Source organism: Notamacropus eugenii, chromosome 6 (assembly GCF_028372415.1).
Source record: "Notamacropus eugenii isolate mMacEug1 chromosome 6, mMacEug1.pri_v2, whole genome shotgun sequence".
Taxonomy (NCBI): Eukaryota; Metazoa; Chordata; class Mammalia; order Diprotodontia; family Macropodidae; genus Notamacropus; species Notamacropus eugenii.
In genome coordinates this window covers 135,900,413-135,922,239 of record NC_092877.1, presented here as the reverse complement: position 1 = coordinate 135,922,239, position 21,827 = coordinate 135,900,413, and the positions used below count along the sequence as shown (strand labels likewise).

General features: G+C 35.5%; 1 protein-coding gene across 3 annotated transcripts in view; it reads right to left on the bottom strand.

Annotated features, from left to right (window-relative positions):
- NAA15 (N-alpha-acetyltransferase 15, NatA auxiliary subunit) overlaps nt 1-21,827 on the bottom strand; it is a 101,101-nt gene that overhangs the window by 14,777 nt on the left and 64,497 nt on the right. For all 3 annotated transcript variants that reach the window (XM_072621071.1, XM_072621072.1, XM_072621073.1), the window contains 8 exons: nt 18,558-18,630; nt 17,682-17,851; nt 13,157-13,309; nt 12,105-12,233; nt 10,638-10,851; nt 7,193-7,386; nt 5,428-5,536; nt 3,075-3,173 (listed from right to left, as the gene is read on the bottom strand). In XM_072621071.1, coding sequence (XP_072477172.1) covers nt 3,075-3,173; nt 5,428-5,536; nt 7,193-7,386; nt 10,638-10,851; nt 12,105-12,233; nt 13,157-13,309; nt 17,682-17,851; nt 18,558-18,630 — 1,141 coding nt within the window. The remainder of the gene's footprint in view (nt 1-3,074; nt 3,174-5,427; nt 5,537-7,192; nt 7,387-10,637; nt 10,852-12,104; nt 12,234-13,156; nt 13,310-17,681; nt 17,852-18,557; nt 18,631-21,827) is intronic.

The window sequence follows — 21,827 nt, the reverse complement described above, 5'->3', positions numbered from 1 at the left end:
AAAGCACCTGGGGGAATTGAGCAGCTGATCTGAATCTCAGCCTTGAGCACAGGAGCACTAGGACCCTCCTCTTGACAAAGAATTCAGAAGTCAAGTAACTGGCTGGGAAAATGCCCAAAACAGGGGAAAAAATAAGACCATAGAAGGTTACTTTCTTGGTGAACAGGTGTCTCCTTCCATCCTTTTGGAGGAGAAAGAACAATGCATACTGTCAGAGGAAGTCAAGGTTTCTGCCTCCAGAATCTCCAAAATAAATACAAAATGGGCTCAGGCCATAGAAGAGCTTGAAAAGTGGGTCAGCAGCCTGCTAAAGGAGAACCAAAAAAATGATGAGGAAAATAACACCTTTAAAAAGAGGCTAACTGAATTAGAAAAAGAGATCGAAAAAGCCCATGAGGAGCAGGAGGCTTTAAAAAGCAGGGTTAGCTAAACGGAAAAGGAGGTTCAAAAGTTCACTGAAGAAAATAGTTCTTTAAAAGAGAGAATCCAGTTCAGGGAAGCTAATGACTATGAGATAAACCAAGAAGTTAGAAAACAAAACCAAAAGTTTGAAAAAAAATAGAAATGTGAAACATCTCATTGGAAAAACAACTCACCTGGAAAATAGATCCAGGAGAGACAATTTAAAAATTATGGGATTACCTGAAAGCTATGATCAAAAAAAGAGCCTAGACTTTATCTTTCATGAAATTATCAAGGAAAACTGCCCTGAGATTCTAGAACCAGAGGGCAAAATAAATATTGAAAGAATCCACTGATGACCTTTGGAAAGAGACCCCAAAAGAGAAACTCCTGGGAATATTGTTGCCAAATTTCCCAGAGTTCCCAGATCAAGGAGAAAATATTGCAAGCAGCTGGAAAGAAACAATTTGAATATTGTGGAAATACAATCAGGATAACACAAGATCTGGCAGCTTCTACATTAAGGGATCAAAGGGCTTGGAATAGAATATTCCAGAAGTCAAAGAAACTGGGATTAAAACCAAGAATCACCTACCCAGCAAAACTGAGTATAATACTTCAACAGAATAAATGGTCATTCAATGATACAGAGGACTTTCAAGCATTCTTGATGAAAAGACCAGAACTGAAAGAGAAAATCTGACTTTCAAACACAAGAATCAAGAGAAGCATGAAAAGGTAAACAGGAAAGAGAAATCACAAAGGACTTTCTAAAGCTGAACTGTTTACATTCCTACATGGAAAGATAATATTTGTAACTCTTGAGACTCTTTCTCAGTATTTGGGTAGGTGGAGGGATTACTTACACACATATACACACATACACACACACACACACACTGTACAGGTTGAGTTGAATCAGAAGAGATGATATTCATAAAGAAAAAAACAAAATTAAAATCAAAGGGTGAAGGAGGAAAATACTGGGAGGAGAAAGGGAGAAAAGGAACGGGACAGGCTTTAACTCATAAGGAGATAAGAAAAATCTTGTTCAATGGAGGAGAAAAGGGAGAAGGTGAAAAGGGAAAAGTGAAGCTTACTCTTCACATATGGCTCAAGGAGGGAAGAACATGCTCACTAAATTTGGTATGAAAATCTATCTTACGCTACAGGAAAGTAGGGGAGGAGGGAACAAGTGGGGTGAGGGGGATGACAGAAGGGAGGGCAAATGGAAGAAGGGAGTAATTAGAAGGAAACACTTTTGGGGAGAGAGAAGGTCTAATGAGAGAATAAAAAAGGGGGGAGAGGACGACAGGGTAGGATAGAGGGCAATACAGTTAGTGTTACACAACATGACTATCATGGAAGTCTTTTGCAAAATGACACATATATAGCCTGTATTGAATTGCTTGCCTTCTCAATGGGGATGGGTAGGGAGGGAGGGAGGGAGAGAAATTGGAATTCAAAGTATTAGAAATGAATGCTGAGAAATATTATTGCATATAACTGGGAAATAAGAAACACAGGTAATGGGGTATAGAAATTTATCTTGCCTACAAGAAAAGAGAGAAGACGGGGATAAGGGAAGGGTGGGGTGTGAGAAAAGGGAGGGTATATTAAGGGACGGGGTAATCAGAGTGCAAGTTATTATGGGGTGGGGGGAGAGATGGCGAAAAAAACTGGAACTCAAAATTTTGTGGAAATGAATGTCGAAATCTAAAAATAAATGAATAAATAAAAGAAATTACCTATTGTAAAACGTTTCTGAATTCTGAAGGCTAAAAAGTGTTCAATTCAAATTGCTTTTGTCATCTTATAAAAAAAAAAAAGGAACGTAGAGAATTACAACATGCCTACAAAAACAGCACAGTATAGCATACAGAGTTAGACTGGGAATAAGGAGATCTAGGTTTGAATCCCAACTCCAATAAGTTATGAACTGTGTAACCTTAATCAAATCATGTAGCCTCAATGTGCCTCAGTCTCCTTATCTGTAAAATGAAGGGAGAAGACAATCTCTAAGGTTTCTTCTAGCTTAAAATCCTACGATTTGAACACCAAAGGAATGTAGAATTTTAAATTTTAAAATATTTGCTTTGTCATGAACATTAATTTTAAAGGTTTACTTTGATAAAATTTTACTAAAGTAGTAAAGTGACTCTTCAAACATTATTCCAGATAATACTTTGTACTGTTACTAACCTACTTTCTAAAAATTCATATTTTTCCAACAAATGAATCAGAGAACAATTACTATCTTCACTTTCCAAAAAGGTTCTTTGCTTTTCAAAGAAATTTATCAGGCCTCCTTGAAATAATAAATTTCTCTAAGACAGGGATAAGAACTTTTATGTCATAGACCCGTTAGGCAATTAGATGAAGCCAACCTAATCCTCCTCAAAATATTGTTTTTAAATGTATAATAAATTTAGGATTACAAAGAAAACCATAATATTGAATGAGTTATCAAAAATATTTTTAAAACAAGTTCAATACTTAATGTGTTTATAGAAGCCTGAATTTACGTATCAGTTTTTAGATATATGCCTAACTCAGTGCCATACAGAGAATAAGAAGTTAAAGTACGTCACCTGAACTTACACTTATTCATATTATTAACAACAAAAACTGCTGTAAACGTGAATTCGAAGGGGCTCAACACTAATACATACCAGCACTGAAGAGGCGAATCATACACTCATGAAGCCAAGGATGACTGGAATCAATGGCAAATGCCCTCTTTACTGACTGAAGCATCAAAAGAAACTTTTCTATAAAAAAAATTAGAAGACATTACAATGTTTATTTTATAGGATGTCCTCAACTCAAAGGATTATCTAAAATAAGCAGTTTTGAAACACTAACTAAATGAAAGTTAATGACATTTTAATTGCAGTCTATTATTTGAATCAAATGATTCCTCTCGTCAGCAATACGAGCTAAGTCAATAGGATCCACGGAACATAAGGTATTTCACTAAATGTAGGAATGAATTCAAACTTAGCATTCAGTGCTCTCTATCTCTTTCTCTCTCTCTCTCTCTCTCTCTCTCTCTCTCTCTCTCTCTCTCTCTCTCTCTATATATATATATATATATATATATATATATATATATATACCTATAAAACATAATGTTCAGAATTATACTTCATTACAGAAACTTTAGTAAAGAAATAGTAAAGCATTTTATAATACTGGAGAAAATAACCAGGAAAAGCACATGCGCCTGAAGCTCTATCAGTTGCCATGTGATCACCTTAACATGGTTTTCCTTCTAATCCTTCTGACTGCCAAGTCCCAGGCAGGGCCAGATCTAAGCTGTCTTTTTAAGGATTCCTCAGGACCAGACGGTTAGCCAAGCACTGGCTTTTGCTGTTCTAACAATCCGGAATCAAGGTTTTCAAAGTATTTTTACCTCCTACAAAGCAGTGAGGCCACATTATAGACATGAGAAAATCATCTATATGTAGAATAACCTTTCTATTTTTTTATGTAAATAAGCATAATGTCTTTTGTTTTCTCTACTCACAATTTCAGGTTCTTGAAACTGTAGCACTGTCATGTAAGTCGAATGTTATGTGAAAAACTGCTTTCTAGGAAAGTAGGGCTAACAAAGTTCTGAAATAGTTTTTCCTTATGTCCTGCTGGGTCCAAAGTTCTAGATAATGTCTATGCAGAGGGAAGAGGTTCTACCACTACATTCATAGATTACATAACCCTAGTACTAAATGCCATAGATCATAAATTCTGGAGAATCCTTTATTCCAACATTAGAAATGTAGAAGTAAGAGTCAGGGACTGGCCTCAATGAACTCTAAGGATGAGCTCCAGCCCCTGTGATTTGCAGATTCACAGTCTTGTTGGTGAAATAAAATTTACAGAAAATAACTGCAAGACAGAGCAATGCAAGGTGCAAACAAGGGCTAGATGATAGTGTCTAAGAAGACCACTTCCCATAAAAGCAGAACTCTAAAAAAGCAGAATGGACCCAAGTTTTTACAGGAATAAAATGCCTTCCTTGGGACTCAGTTTCTTTATCTGTAAAATGAAAGGATTGGACTAGGTATCCTTAGAGATCCCTTTGAACTGTAGAACTACGGACTCCCACTGCCTGAAAGACATTTCCAATTTAATTCCCTGCCATACTTCAAACTCAAGCTTCATCATTTCTCAATCCTCACAAGAAAATTCTTCCAAAACTGGCAGCCATCACTGATTCCTCCCCTCTCTCACACTCCATATCTAGTCAATAGTAATAGTTCCTTTATACTGTATGAGAAACAATGGACAATGTGACCCTTCTTTTCTATTCCCAATGCCACAAACCCTAGTACATGCCCTTATAACCTCAGGCATGGAACACTCCTTCCATTATTTTCTCCCTAGTCTAACACATATCACTGGTCACATTTTTGATCATGTTACTTCTCACCAAAACAAAAACAAATAAATAAATGAACAAGCAAACAAAGAAATAAACAAGCAGTTCCCTGATTCTTACAAGAAAAGATCAAATTCCTTATTCTCACATTTAAAGTTTTTTACAATCTGAACCCAGGTTATCTTTCTAGCTCAATTATTCATTATTCTTCTAAATTAACTCTATGCCCATCTGAGTGTTTACTTTTCCCCAAGCATATTTTGTGCTTGTTCATGCTAGTGCCTCTCCTAATAATTCCCTGCCTTATATTTCTGTGAAGAGAAATTCGACTCATCTTTAAAGGTCCAGTAGAAATGCTACTTTCTCCAAGAAAACTACTCTGACTGCCTATTCCGATCACCTATCTTTTCTCTGAAGTCCTGTAACACTTTATTTGGATTACTTAAATGTGACTTATCACATATGTCCCATATCTCCTAATAATCTCTTATAATCCTTACTATATCCAATCCTAGGTCTTGTTCACCATAACAGTGATGGTAAAATGCATCAGAGTATCTGCTAGGAGATCCTAATGGGAATGACTTATGTAGCTATGCCAGCACAATCATTCATCTCAGAGTATACATACTTTCATCACTTACCTTTCCTAAAGTAAATCTCAAAGGCAAAAAGATGGGTCTCTATCTTGTTCTTTACTAAGTTCTTCAATGGTGTTAAAAATTTAATAGCTTCTTCCAATGGAGTTTCAACCTAAAAAAAAAGATATATAACCATACCAATACTTTAGTATCTCAGCTTCTGATCACTATTAACTCTAACTCTGTATTTGAACACTCTGGTCAATTTATTTATAATGTTGCATTTATTCAAGTAGCTTTAGATAACATTCCTTTTATACACAGTTTACTGGTTTACCTCTTACCAAAAGTCTGTCCATTCACCTAAAAAACCTCTTTATTGCTCTAATAGGATAACAAACTATAATACTCAAAGATAAATTCTTAGGCCTATGATGTGGCCAATTTACAATATGATGAAATTTCTTAGAACTATAAACAAAAATGGCAAGGAATTAAGAATTTTGCATTCAAGAGTGAAAAAGGATGAAATGTAAGGGACATTAAAATTTCACGGGAGCTTTAAAAGAGTTGATAAGAATATGAGGAATATAAGTGCATTAACTAAATAGAGGGGGGAAAGCAGTTCTTCAATGTACTTGGGACACACAAAGGATGAGGAAGCTCTTCATTACCCACCATAATCACTCACGTGTTGAGTCATACAACCCACTTCAAAGTATATACCATACATGTGAGGTCTAAGGAGACACTTTGGGGGGTTGTGCCCATTTGTGCTAAATAATTTAGAATTTTTAATTCCTTATTTACTAGGTCAGTGTAAAGAGGAATAACTCTTCTAATTATGGTTTAGTGTTGGACATTTTGGGAATTTTTTTTATTACAAGTCGCTGAACAAGTGGGAGACTATGGGTATGGAACACAGCACAAAATCCTTGTCTTTGCTGATCACTGGTTAGCACTGCTGAACTTTCCCCTCTTTTTAATGCTTGGTTATTAGTGCTGGATTTCTGGGAGGTGAAGGGGAGAGTACTGAAAAATGAAATAATTTAAAAAGCAAAAGATATCAATAAAAATGTTTAGAAGTCAGGGGAAGGAATTATTTTGAAATTATTTCCAAGTTCCCATCATAATATGGTTACTATGGTAAACATTAGGGGAGTATATCTGTATTAATAAATTGATTCTTTGAAGGTTTGAGGAAATGTGGAGAAGAGGACAGAGAGGAGGAAGTAAAAGAGAAGGGAGAAAAAGGGAGTAGGAAAGAGAAAGAGGGAGAACAAGAAAGAGGAAAGGGAGGAGAAAGGGAGAGGGGTAGGTGAGGAGAAAAAAGGGAAAGACAAGGAGAATATGGTACAAGAAGACATTAAGTCTCTCAGAGCTGTCTATATGCCTCAGCACACAGACTTTAGCTTGGACAGCCTAACACTGCCAGATCAAATCTCGGTTTAGACCACCTTTTTTTAAAAATATCAGTAATAAGACCTAATACATTTATAATAAAATAAACCTATGCTTGTGTCCATGAATCTACTGGGGAAAAGCATAAGTCCCTGAGTTAAAAATGGAAAGCTAAAGAAAAGTGTTTATCAAGAGATTAAAATGTTATCAATGAACAGTCAATTCCAGTTTAACAAGTTTATACATTTCCCACTTATATATTCTTATCTTCAGATCACTAAATATTATTCAAGTTTTAAACTTGAAATATCGAAAAGAAAAAAGATAAAAAGGTAAGGGAGATGAAGAAGCAGAATAAAAATGAAAAGTAATTTCTAGATTTCAGAACTATAATCTAATCGTACTGGCCTGATACACTAACAAGTACCTTGGCCAGCTTCTCAGGAATGAGCTCTTCCTTAGGACCTCCAATCTCCTCATCGTCATCATCCTTCTTCTTTTTCTGATTTCTCTGCTGCTTCTCTTTCTCTGCATTCTTTTTCTCTTCTTCAAGTTGAGCTTTCTTTTGAGCTCTTCTTTGTTTATTACGTAATTTTTTTAGCTCTTTGTCTGACATGTTTGCTATAAGTAGAAAATTTTAAAATGATTAAAACTTTTTTTAAAGTTTCAACAACCTAATGTTATTTATTTCATTTAGCACCACCATTCCCTCAAAAAGTACTACATGGGTAAACAGGAGTATGCACAAACACATGTAACACATTTTAAGTGAATTAAGATGAATTTTTTAAAATAGTGAATTTTCTTAATGTATCTCACACCTGAGCTGGCAATTTACTGACAAACATTTTTGAAAGGCTATTCTATTCAAAACTGCAAGCGGTAAATTACTTGCCTGTAATGCCAGTAAGTAATGCTTATTTGGATAATTCTTAACACTTGGGGAAATATTTTAAAATTTCAAAATGTGTCACTATGGAAATACAAAAACAAAGTGGGGGAGACATGGACTGAATACCCAACCTGTCCTCATTTTCTTGTTTTCTCTCTCCCTAATCAAGAATTAAATGAGAGCAAAAACAGACTCAAACAACAAGTAAAAAGTCATAGACACAAAGATAATCATGTGAAGAATTGCAATTATTTAATTTATTACCAGTTACTACTCAATATCTGAAGATAGTTAAAACTCTCTTAACAAAACTACAGTGGTTTATAATTTACACATCTAAATGAAATAAAGCAAGCATCAAGGTAATTCTTGTGAAATAAATGCTGGCAACCTTCCTACATGAAAACTGCAGCATAATTATTAGATAATTATTTCAGTTTTCTGCTTTGTACACAGAGAGAGTAAGGGCCTATGAAAAGAAGACATAAACTCAAGATCATAAAAATCATTTAATCCCATTTGCTTATTTTGCAGATTAAGAAAATGAGACCAAAGATTAGGGGATTTGTCAAAATTCAGAAAGCTAATGAGACAGCAGAAACTGTTAACCTGGGTCTAACCATGACTCCCAGGTCGGTGTTCTCTCAACTACACTGTGCTGATACTACCTATTTTAAATTTTTAATTCTTGACTCATTAGGATACTGATTCAACTACAATTGGGGTAATTATGATATACCATTTATAAAAGGCAACTAATAAATTGGCAGTGTAAAAATGGTCTCAAATTACACTTTTCCATCTTACACCAGCTTAAGCATTTATCACAAATTCTACTCAGCACCCACATACTCACTGATAAAGTAAGTCAGCAATTTACCAAGAGTAAGTCTCACAATGCCAACTATGGCAACTGTATGTCCATGACACTTAATATAATGGCTTTAAAAGTGTTCCTTAGCCAAGAGAAATCTTCAGTTCCAAAAAGAGAAACTAACTCCATACTCTGCTGCGTGCAGAGATTTTTCTGAGCTCACATAAGGGTTCAAAAATAGACTTGTTGCCAGAGTTCAGGAGTAGTTATCTCATTTCCCTAAGACTATAAACTCCTTGGCATAAAGCGAAAGGTTTGGCCTGATGGTATTGGAAATAATAATAATAAATAAAATCTACAAACTAACACTCAAATTCTAAAATATTAAGGAATTAAATTAAAAATATAAAAAAATTCAGCACCTGCATAAATTTCAAGATAAAATGGGATGCTCTTGCTTCAGCTGCTCTCTATGAGATCATTATTGTTTGCTAACCTAGTGGTTTCAAAACTTTTCTAAAATAAGGGTTCTTTCAAAAATAGTAAATGTGAAAGTATGTAGATATTGAAAATATTTATGTGGAATCAATATTCATTTTGAAAATAGGCCTAATAATGTCTTGTTTTGTTCCAACATTTCCTTATCTTCTCAAATGTATTTTATATTGTCAAAACTTCAAAAAGTTTAATATTAATACTGGTGGACTTAATATATTTTAAACTTGAAAGTGTTTCATGGACAAATTACTTTGGAAAATACTGATTTAAACCTTCACAAAATGAATTCTATGATTTGCATTCAATAAAGGACGATAGAGTGAGAGGTTGTCTGGACAGAAGGCAACAGGAAAATAAACTGACAAAGGCTACTTTAAATCTCTTACCCACCCCTGCCCTCTCTCTCCCCCTGTTTTTAACGTGGGGGAAAAGACACTGTGAGTTGTGGACAGAGAGCAAGACTGGAAATCATGATGACCAGGGACAAGTCCTGCCTCAGCCCTATTATCACTTTGTGACCCGGTTTAGTTAATCAAAATCTCTGGGCAATTCTGTCACACCCTTAAACGGGAAAGAAGGTGCCAAGCTGAATTAGCAAGAGACCTCCAAACCTCCTTACAGCATGTCTAGTCCATATTTCTTCCTTAGAGGAGCTCAAACAGAATTTGACATCAATAAGTTTAAATTTTTCACTTAACTGATGGTAAAGCCATGATCCAGGGTAGGGGGGTGTGGGGGGAGTGAAAGGACTTGTCTGCTAACCCTTAGCCAGAGAAGGTCAGAATCAGACTCAGGGCCCAGGTCTCCTCATTCCTGGTCTACTGCTCTTCCAATTATTCCAGGCTGCCCCCTCAGCAATTTAAAAATTGACACAGATCAAGTTTGTAAAAATATTTAAACTTATTTCTAATCCCTGAACAAAAGTAAAAGGACAAAATGACAACTGCAGTCAACTTTCAAAGACCCAAGACCCATTTTATTGATGCCACTGACACAGCTTTCTGCTGAAGAAATGCCCCATCATAAATGGCCAGTCCTAGAAGAACGGAGGCCTTCAGAGCTGACCAATAGCATTCACAACCTTTTCACAAGCTCTTCTCAAGGAGGTAGGGAAAGGGTCTGGATGACAACTAGCTTTTAGGCTGGATCATTACAGAGAGACAAGTTATTAGGACGGTCTAATAGGGAGAAGCAGAAACTGAACAATGTGATTTTCCCCATAAGAGTCAGAAAGCACAACATCTGTAATCAAACAGAACACATAGCTGGAAGGGAAGAATCCCCTTTAGTCCCAGCACAGATGCTAGCCTTAAAGAACCACTTCATTTCTATGGACATCTATAAAACAAGGGGGTGGGACTACATGGTCTCTAAGGTTGCTTGTAGTACTAAGAGTGTGCTATTCTCTTCCACACATAAAAATTATGAAATTCAAAAGTATCTATTAAACGTTATTGGTCATCATTAGAGTTTATTCCATGAATAACTTGGTAATAGAAATGTAACTGAGCTGTGACACAATCATACACTGTTCATGAAATACACAAAATACAACATTCTGACTAATGGAGAGCATCCCAAAGACAAAATATGATACATACAAGAAAGCATCTGTTAGTATGCACACAAAAACAGAGTAAACCAAAAGAAATCTGAGTGATCTTATACCTGTGTCAGCCTCATGTTCTTTATTCTCATCTGTTAGTGGGTTATCATGAAGTTTCAAATAGATCTCTATAGCAATCCTCGCTGCCTTGAAGTAAAACGGATGCTGTCGAAGTACATCTTCTAGTTTTAACAAGTCCACATAAGACCTAAGTGTAATCTTCCTCATACAGTACGTATGAAAGTCAAACTGGTCATCAGTGATTTCTACAAAATGCTAACATAATACAATGTTCTTTAGCAAGTATTAATGAGAAATGTAAAAAAATAAAAACCCTATAAAATTTTGGAATTACTTTGATTTCTTGTCATGAAAAAATTAGAAAAATGAAACCTAAAACAAAAGCTCATAGTAACTCAAACTTTATGAAAATCACAAATTAAAGGACATCAACAACAGTAACCAAAACCAAAACAAAACCTTAAAATCTATCTATTACACATATACTAGCTAGAAGTAAAATGAAAAGGAAAAAAATTCAATTCACTTTGAATGACACTTCTTATTTGGGGGGTTAAGATAACAGCACAACTAAGAAACTTGATGTAGGAATTGATTAGAATTACTGTTTTATGAATACTTCAGTAGAATTACTGAGAAACAAAAATCATAGGGGCATTACTGATGAAAAAGTAAACTGGTTTATTTAAATGTTGGTATGCGCTTTAAAAAAAAAAAATCAATCACTAGGCCTCCTAAAAAGGGGAAAATTTGAGCAAGAGAATATCAATTTAAGTTCATTCACAAATTAAGTACCTTCTCCTTTTATTTCTGTAAGGCACTGGTAGGGATACAAAGAAAGAAATGAAGATACCCCTGTTCCAAAGGAGTAAACATTCTGGGGGGGGGTGTCCCCTCCTCAACATGACCCATACATAAAAGAAATGCAAACTAAACACAAAGTAATATGAAAGGTGAAGGAGGTGGGACACACAACTTCAGGATGGAAACAGGGTCAGAAAAGGCCTGAGTTGAATTCTGAGTAGGGTTGGGGGCATGAAAACATGGGGGGGGGGGGGGGGGAAGAACGGCATTTTTACAAAGGCAAAGCAAGAGATGGAATGCAGTAAGTAGTGTACAGAGAGGAATAAATTGGTCAATTTGGCAAAGAAACAGAGTGTAAGAAAAATGAATAAAGTTCATAAAAATAGGCTGGAGCCAGATTGTAAAGTGGTGTAAATGTTCAATGGAGGAATCTATTTACAGAGGAATAAAGTTCCTTGAACAATGGAATGGTATAGTTAGATTCATGCCTTAGAGATTATCCATTTGGCAGTTGTGTCAAGTATGGATTAGCAATGGTATTGAAAGAAAATTTCAATTAATATATTTTATGAAATTTAAAAAAACTAATTCTACAAAAGTTAGAAAAATTATACTATGAAAGGTATTTTAATAAAAACAAACCAGTACATAACAAAACAAAATTTCAATAAAGAAATTTCATGACAAAGAACTATTTTACTTACTCTCTCAATTTCATGACATTTCTTAAGTGCTTCACCAAATTTATTCATTGCCTTATAAGCCTGCGCACATTCTGTCTGAAACCACATACACTGCATTTCATTCAAATTTTCCACTGCAGATGTTCCTTCCTGTTGTAACAGCACAAAATACATTAATAAATGAACACTAACATTTTTATTGTTGCACTGAACTCTAATCAATTTTGCAAGAATCACTTAATTTTTTAAAGGTAACTGCCTCTATATATTCAGGGCATATGCAGAAGTAAGCAAAATTATATTTCTAACCTATGCAAAAATAATTGAAGCTCTAGTAAATGTTCAGAGGGATAAAAAATCACCTATACACCTGTCAGATCGTCGAATGGCTTCCTATAATTGGCCACTCGTATTCTTGCCAACATTTAACATTTAAAAAGACTTAACATAAAAGAACACAGAATTATTTTGTATAAATAAAGAGCAATGCTTTCAGGTTCAGGTTGAACTATCTAACTTTTTTTTTTTTAACAACTTTAGATTTTCTAACCAAAAAGTAGTTGAAAGAAGATAGCAATCTGTTTAATTCTAATAATTAAGCATTACATCTGAAGTCAAAGAAAACAAATAAAAAATACACAAGCTGATTCAGTTAAACAATTCAAATGTATTATTATTCAGGGACAGTGGCGGTCCTAAATCAAGGATGGCAAAAACCCCAACCAAACAAAAACAAACATAAACCCTACCAAATACCCTTGATTAACTCACTGAATTGGGAAAAGCTGAAGTTTCTCACCAATAACTTCAAAAATAATCATTTCAACTACTTTAGGTTATTATTCAATTGTCTGAAATAGTGATAAAACTCATCAGAAAAGGTCTGAAAAGAGATCACTTTCGTGATACATATGTATGTATATGTTTAGTTTATAAAAAAATTAAACTGAACATTCTTGACTACTGATCTAAATCAAACCGACTCTGTTGGGATAGTGTTTTTGAGTGTGAAGAAAATGATTATGAAAGAAACCAAAGATGTGATAATTGATAGATAACTGATATATACAAACCCTTGTAAACTTAGAGCACATTTCCTCAGCCTCTTTAATCAGGTTGGCTTTCAACATGTACTTGGCACATTTGGAGTTGATAAACCTATCTGCTGTGTCCAGGGCCTGAGCTTCATCCATCCACCTAGCAGCTTCTTTAATATTGCCAGCATGCTTACAAGGAAGAAGTAAACATCATATAAGAATGACAATTTTTTAAAAGACATAACAGATTACTTAATCGCTGAAAATTTAACTAAAGGAAACACAAAAGGAAAGCAGTATAACCAAATGTAAAGAAATGATTCTTCTTTGTCACCTAGGATCTCAACTGGCTAATTAGTGAAGCCACATATTTTATTATAATGTATTTTAGTTATTTCATCGAAGAAATCAATTTTTAGTGTATTCAGGCTACAAAAATAACAAGGCTCACATTTAGAAAGTGCTCTTCCTTCAACAAGCTTATGGAAGCACTATCCCAATTTTACGCACAAAGAAGTTTAGACTCTGAGTGCAAAACAATTTGCCTCTAGTTCTACAGCTAATCAGTGGAAAGAGATTAAAGTCAAAACCCAGGCCCCTCAGCTCTAAATTAAACTTGCTTGACATCATCTCTGAAAAGAATGTCACCAAACATTACTTTAGATTAATCCAACAATTAGCCATATACAGGGAGCACAAAGTAACAGCAGGATGATCCTTTAGCTTTAAACTGTGGTTTTTCCTTACTCTTCTTCCCAAAACACAGCTTTATATGGTGGAGTATGAGAATCAAGGTCAACAGTGCCCACAGAGCTTAGGTGTTAATATTAAATAGATCTGGCTACATATAGCGTTCTTATATATTATTAAAAAAGGTTTTTGTGGACATAAAATAATATCTCTGCCTTGGCAATCAAGCCATTTAAATTACTTTTCATGGAAACATAGTATGAGAGAAAGGCCAACATTTCCTAAGGATGCTACTTTGTATCAGCCTAATCTAAATTAGAGAAGACAAGTAAAATTGGACATGTAAAAAAAAGACCAGAAAAGTTAGCAACTTCTAGTTTCTACATAAAATTTTCACAATGTCATATCACCATTTAATTCCAACTCTTATAATATATACTTTAACATAAAATTCATGTGGTCACTCAACTACTTGACCTAAAAGCAAGCATGTCATGGAAAGAGAACAAGCATTTCATTAAGCACACGGTATTTGACATGCACTATGTTAAGTGCTTTACAAACGTTATTTTCTTTTTATCCTTTTAACAGCCCTGAGAGCTAAGTGCTGTTATCTCCATTTTACAACCGTGAAAACTGCAGCAGATGAGGTTAAATGACTTGCCTAATAATGCTAATAATGACTAGCAGGGACTAGATCTGAACTCTAGGTACAGCTCTCTATCCACTGTATCACCTAGTCACTTAAGGAAAATACAAACAATCTAGAGCACTGACAAGGTGTTTTTCCAATGTTCCCTAGCCACTAAATGTGATATTCCAATGACATTATTAAGTCTCAGCTTCCAGTCTTCCTGCCAAGATGGCTGCCTGAATGGGAGACAAGTCATCCAGCTCCCAAATGCTTAGTCCAACAAAACCCTGCAGTTCACACCTGACTGAATAATTATCAGAAAACCCAATGAGAAATAACAATGACTGTTTCCATCCCAGAAATGCAGAAAAAGTCAACTCCAAGTCTCCTGGGTGGCAAGAGATAGCCAGGGACACATGTAGCTTACAAGACCCTATATTTAAAAGAATTACCCCCTCCCCCGCAAAAAAGGGGGGGGACCTATTTGTACAAAAATATTTATAGTGTCAACTCTTTTTCTTTTTTTGGTGGCTAAGAACTGGAAATCCAAGAGATGCCCATTAATTGGGGAATGGCTAAACAAGCTGTGGTATATATAGTTGAATGGAATACTATTGTGCTCTAAGAAACGATGAGAAGGCAGATTTCAGAAAAACCTGGAAAGACTTGTATGACTTGATGCTGAGTAAGGGGAGCAGAACCAGGAGAGCACTGTACACAATAATGGCAACAATGTGCAATGCCCAACTTTGAAAAGACTCTTCTCAACAATACAAGGATTCAATTCCAAAAGATGCAAGATGGAAAATGCTATCCACATCCAGAGAAAGAATTGCAGAGTCTGAATGCAGAGAGAAGCATACTTTTTTCTCTCTTTGTTTTTTCTTTCTCATGGTTTTTCCCTTTTATTCTGATTCTTCTTTCACAACATGACTAATGGGGAAATATGTTTAATACAACTGTACACATATAGTTTATATCAGACTGCATACTGTCTTGGGGAGGGACAAGGGGAGAGAGGGGAAAAAAAATTAGAACTCAAAAAAACCAGGGAATCACACCACCACTGACCAGTGCTGATATGTAAGAAGCTGGAGTGCTCCCTAGGATCTGATGTTCAGGTCCGAGACCCAAGGAGAAAAAAAGCAGCAAAGTCTGTTGAACCAAAAGTGCAATGGGAGCCTGAGCCCGGCCCTGGAAAAAAGGCCCCATTTTAGGAACTGAAGCTGGAGAATTGAATGTAAAAAAAAAAAAGAAAAAAGAAAAAACTACAAACCAATAGCAAAAATAACTACAAATCTAACTTCATTGAAACTTCAAAGAAGAGATTCAAAGAAAGAAATGGATTTTTCCAAAAGACTACATGAATGCCTAGAAGAAAGAGATAAAAGCTCTTAAGAAATAGGTAGTAAACCTTACTCAAGATGAAATTTCCGAAAACCAGAACAGACCAAAAAAAATAAAGCAATTATGCCACAAGAGAAGAAGACATTAAAACAAAATTAAATTAAAAAAATGGAAGACAATGTCAACTATCAGATATCAAAAACAACTGACCTGGAAAACAAGTCCCTAGATAATTTAAGAATCACTGGGCCAACTCAAAATCATGGATTTACATTTAAAAGATGCTTATTTCAAGAAATCATAAATGAAAAGTGCCTAGATCTTTCAGAACCACAGGGTAAGACAAAGATAGAAGAAAAATCCAAAAAGAAAAGATAAGCCAAATCCAAAGCTCAAGGAAAAACAAACTGCAAAAAAGCAGAAAGAAGCAGTTCAACGACCAAAGAATCACAATATCACGTAAGACCCGGCAGCTTCTACTAAAAACCAGTGGCAATCTTGAAATACTACACTTTAAAAGGCAAAAGACTCAGGTTTAAAACAAAGAAAAACTTGCCCTACAAATTGAACATAATCCTACAGGATGAAAAAATGTACCTTTTATAAAATAGATTACTTATAAGCATTTCTGAAGAAAAGACCAGAATTGAATTGGAATTTTGAAATGCAAACACTAGAGGCCTGAGAATCCTAGAAAGATTAACTTATTTGAGCAAATATAAGAAGCTATATAATAAAAAGGGTAAAACAAGTATCCCTTGAAAACCTTAATGTCTTCAAAAAGGACTGAGATTAAATTAAAACAAAAAGCTGTCCTAGAGGCTAAGCATTTAAAGAGATGAGAGAATAAAAGGAGCATACTAGCACATACTAGCACAGAAAAGACAAAAGAGGTGGAACTGGCTATTTCTCATAATTGGGGTATGCAAAATTGAGAATACACAAGCATGGAATAAGAGGGTGTGGGTATCAGATAAACCTCATTCTTACCTGAAAGGCAGTGTTTAAAAGGAAGAGAATACTGTGGAAGGCATAGGCATAGTCATAAGCAAAACAAACTTCCTGATTCTAAAAGGAGGATTAAAAGAAAGAAACAGGAAAACAAAAACAAACAAAAATAAACCCTAGAATCTAAGGGAGTACTTTTGATTGCCACTTAGAAAATTAGGGGGAACGGCTGCATAAATGCATAATATGAAAGAAACAGAGTATCACTGTTCCTTAACAACTAAAAGATAGAATTTCAGGGAATACTCAGCATGTATGAACTAAGAGACTCAAGTGAGCAGAACCCAGGAGAACACCTTAAGTAAAGGAAACAAGACTGCAAAAACAAACAATTTAGAAAGACTTAAGAAACCCAAACAAATCAATGATTAAGCATGTCTACAGAGGGACTTAGGAGGAAGCCTATGACCTAACTCCAGATAGAGAGAAGATAGACACAGGAGGCCGAGACATACATTTTTGGAAATGGCTACAATGTTTATTCATTTTGCTTGACTATGCTTATTTGTTACAAGGGTTTGTTTATTTGGGGAGGCTTTTTTTCTCTCAGTTAAATGAGTAGGGAAAGGGGATTATCTTCAGGGGGAGGGGTAGTAATAATAATACCAAAAAGGTGGGAAGGGGATTTGACTTCTAATGCAGAGAAAAGAACAAAAGGAAACATAGATAAGCAGGGCAGTTTTAAAAATAATGTGTAGAATATGGATCTCTCTCTACAAACACATACACGCACACAAAATATATGTATATAACATCTATATGGCAGTGTGAAATGATGATTTATGGTTTTATACAGGATCTGTTTCTAATCAAATTAAAAACTTTTTAAGTCTCAGAATTTAAATAATTTAGGAAAACAATGATAGCAAAAATTAATTTTACCTTATAGATTTTAGCTTTCACAAGAAAGAGTTCTATCAATGTAGGTGTACTCTCTATAGCAGCATTTATATATTCCAAAGCGATAGACGGCTGCCCGATTTTGTCATAATGCTGTGCCAAGTAGTACTGGACCCAGAGTAATGTGGTAGGAGGCTCTTCCTTGCCATCATCTAAAGGGAAAAAGAACACACCAACAACGTTTCCCTAACTCCATTCAGCAGCAGTTCAGACTTGTATAACATGTTAGATATACACAAATATATTTTTACTACACAAAATACTTAAAAGCATCTCATATTTAGACGCTGTTTTAGGGCTTGCAGCAATGGTATTTACACAGGTAATCTCATCGGATTCTAACAGCTATCCTGTGAAGTAGGCGCTATCTTTTCAACCAAACCTGTGATTTCTCTGTTGTAGAAAATCTCAGCGAGGAAATGACCTTCAATCAAAGCAGATCTGCAACTGCTCCACAAAGTTTAGTCTTAAAACAGATGTTTGGGGGAATGTGAGGTTCACTTACTTGTCCAGGATTGCACAGTCAATTTGTCAGGCAGGATCTAAACTGAAGTCTTTCTAACTCTGAGGTCATTCTATAAATGATGAGTTAAGACACTAAAAGATTACCTCAGGGTTACAGAGCTAGTGAGGCAGAAGAATCTAGGTCTTCCCAACCCCCAGTCTAGCACTTAAACTATACCATATTCTTTAAGAAACAATTAACAAAAAGACTAAATAAGGCGCTCAAATTTTTTCTTTATTAAAGCTACACCTGCCATCTAAATGTCATAACCAATGGCAGACATTCTGTATCTGGTATTTAATAATGTATTAAATATTTCAAAATTTATTAAGAACAAAAACCTTGGCACTTACCAGTGGGGTTAAATAATCGACAGCTTTTTAGAGAGGTTTCATAGCCTACTACTAACTCTTCTATGATTGCCACCTAGAGGACCAAACACACACAAAAATTACAGTATAAAACCACAATTAAATGACAGTACAAAACTCTCTGATTGCTTCTTCCTATGTAATATGTTTATGCTGTTCAAAATATTATCAGAACCAAATGGCCATTCCAAATAGGTTATTCCAGTTCATATTTCATAAGCTCCTAATCATTGGTATTTATAACCCTAACCATAGGGTACTAGTCTGTTAACACCTGAATCCTTAGAAATGCAACTGCCACTTGGTAAATACCATCATGAAGGTCATGTTTACACTCAATGATTTTCTTCTATAAAACACCTCCTATCCCACTCCAACAATATTGTAGCATTAAAGAAACTTATGGTCCCCTTCCTTGTGACTCCCGGGGTCACAACATAATTATAAGCAGAAACCTATATCAAAACATATACAGGAAGAACCATTCAAAACAAATACCATCACTGCTGCAGAAGGTTAGCATGAGGATCTTCATATGCAACAGTGCTATTCACTGATTTCAAGTGCCAATCTATAAAGGATTTAGTGTTGATTCTAAGTTTTATATTATTTTAATATAACCAATGCTTTCCTTTGCTTTCCAGGCTACCTAACACTGTCCTTCCTTTATCCAGCTAAATACCAGATAGAATCATTGAGCTAGGAGAGAAAAAAGGGGGCCAAGTCACTTATTTGGAGGGTATCAAAAGAGGCACAGAAAGACTGAATCTCATAATAAATGCCAAACAAAGCATAAATGATTTCTGAAATATTCATGGTTTTAAATTATAGAAATCTTTATTAGAAGAGTCAAATTTGCTTTTAAGAATCTCACAAGGAGAGACAGGGTGAAAGGAGACAGAACAGAATAAACGAGGAGTGGGGTGGGGGAATAGAATGGAGGGAAATACAATTAGCAATACTGTAAAAATAATTTTGAAGCAAGTTTCTTGGATAAAGGCCTCATTTCTCAAACAAGGAGTCAAATTTATAAAAATAAGAGTCATTCCCTAATTGATAAATGATCAATAATCAGTTTTCAGATGAAGTAATCAAAGCTATCTATAGTCATATAACAAAATGCTCTAACTCACTACTGATTGGAGAAATGCAAATTAAAACAATTCTGAGTTACTACTTCATACTTATTAGATCAGCTAACAGGACAAAAGGAAAATAATTGGAGGGGATGTGAGGAAAATGAAACAGTAATGCATTGTTGGTGGTGTTATGAACGGATTCAACCATTCTGTAGAGTAATATGGAACTATGTCCAAAGGGTTATAAAACCACACCTTTCCTTTCACCAAGCAATACCACTACTAGGTCTGTATCCCAAAAGAGATTAAAAAAACCAAAAAGGACCTATATGCACAAAAATATTTATACCAGCTCTTTTCTGGTGTCACTGAATTAGAAACTGAAGGGATGCCCACCACTAGGGGAATGGTTATACAAGTCAAGGTATGTGATTAGGATGGAATACCGCTGTACTATATGAAATGAAGAACACAACACTCTTAGAAAAACCCGGCAAGATGTTAACGGGCTGATGCAAAGTGAAATGTACTATGTACAAAGTAACAGCAACAATGTAAGATGGTCAGCTGTGAATGACTTAGTGATTCTCAGCAACGCAGCAATCGAAGACATCATAAATCGAAAGATTTATGATGAAAGATTCTATCCATTCCCAGAGAAAGAACTAACGATGTCTAAATACAGATTGAAGCATATTTTTTTTACTTTATTTTATTTGAGCTTTTTAAAAATCCATGTTCTCTTTCACAACATGACTATCATGGACATGTTTTATACGACTACACATGTATATTGAACTGCTTGCCTTCTTAATGAGGGGGGTGATGGGGAGGGAGGAAGGGAGAGAATTTGGTATTCAAAGTTTTAAAAACACACTTAAAATTGCTTTTACATGTAACTGGGGGAAAATGAAATACTAAATAAATTTTTAAAAAAAGAATCTCATAGGCAATGCTTGAAAAAGGAAATTTCTATGTTTATGATGTAGTCAATAACAACTATCATGAAATAAGGGGACCATTGGTTTTCTACAATATAAATTGGAGTGAGAATAGCAACGGTGTGAAAAATTATTAATAATCTCTCCTGGATCTGTGCACACACTCATGCATGCACACATCTACCTACATATGTAGTAAAGAAAACGTGACATTCCCGTTTACAACAGATGCTTCTGAATCCAAAACAGAGATCAAAAACTAAGAAAAACAGAAGAGCAAAAAATATGAGGGAACCAAGAAGGTAAATTTAGATTCATTTCTCTTTTACCTTTGATGATGACCTCAAAGCAGTCATTTTCAATCTTTCATTTTGAAAAAGTAGACAGCAGTGAGATTAAGCAGGGGTGGGGAACCTGCAGGATAGAAGTCACATGTGGCCCTCTAGGTCCTCAAGTTCAGCCCTCTGACTAAACCCAAACTTCTCATAGAACTCCCTTAATAAAAGGGGCCATGAGGCTGCAGGTTCCCCCACCCCTGGATAAATGGAAAGGCAAACAATCTCAATTAACAAAAATATTAATTAAAAGGATAAAGCAACAATGAAACAAACTGAAGCCCTATTTTCCCCCTGAATCCCTTTTAAATATTAGAGTTAAAAGGAATCTTAGAGATCATCTACTGCAGCCATCGTCCAAATTGATAATTTCATCTAAGAGATCCCTAACAAATAGTCGTCCATCTTCTCTCCGCTTGGGAGTCATCTAGTGGCAGATGTGGGAAGTAAGAAGGTTCTGTTGTCCACATTCCTAGGTGATAAGGGTTGTGACCTAGCATGGACAATTAGAGGTCAGAAATTAATGCGCAGGCCCAAGGAGCTGTGTGAGGAGAGGCTTATCAGAGAGGAGAACATGGAGTCACATGGTCAGGGGATGGTGTCACAGGAGATCCAGAGTTCAGAAAACAGTATAAGAAACCCCACCTTCCTGCATGTGTTGTAGTCTTCTTGTAACCTTACTGAGGAGGCTATCCGTCCATTCAGGGGGAATGGACATAAAGATTAATAAAGGCCTTCCTGATTTCACAACAGGCAGTGTTATTTATTTAAAGTGAGCATGTTTCTCATTGTTGGGGGCTTGTTAGATGGGCTCACCTCTAACAACTTGGGGGCTTGTCCGGGATCCTTAGCATCAGGAAGGTTAGGATGGAATGTTGCTTGTGAGGAATGGGAGCA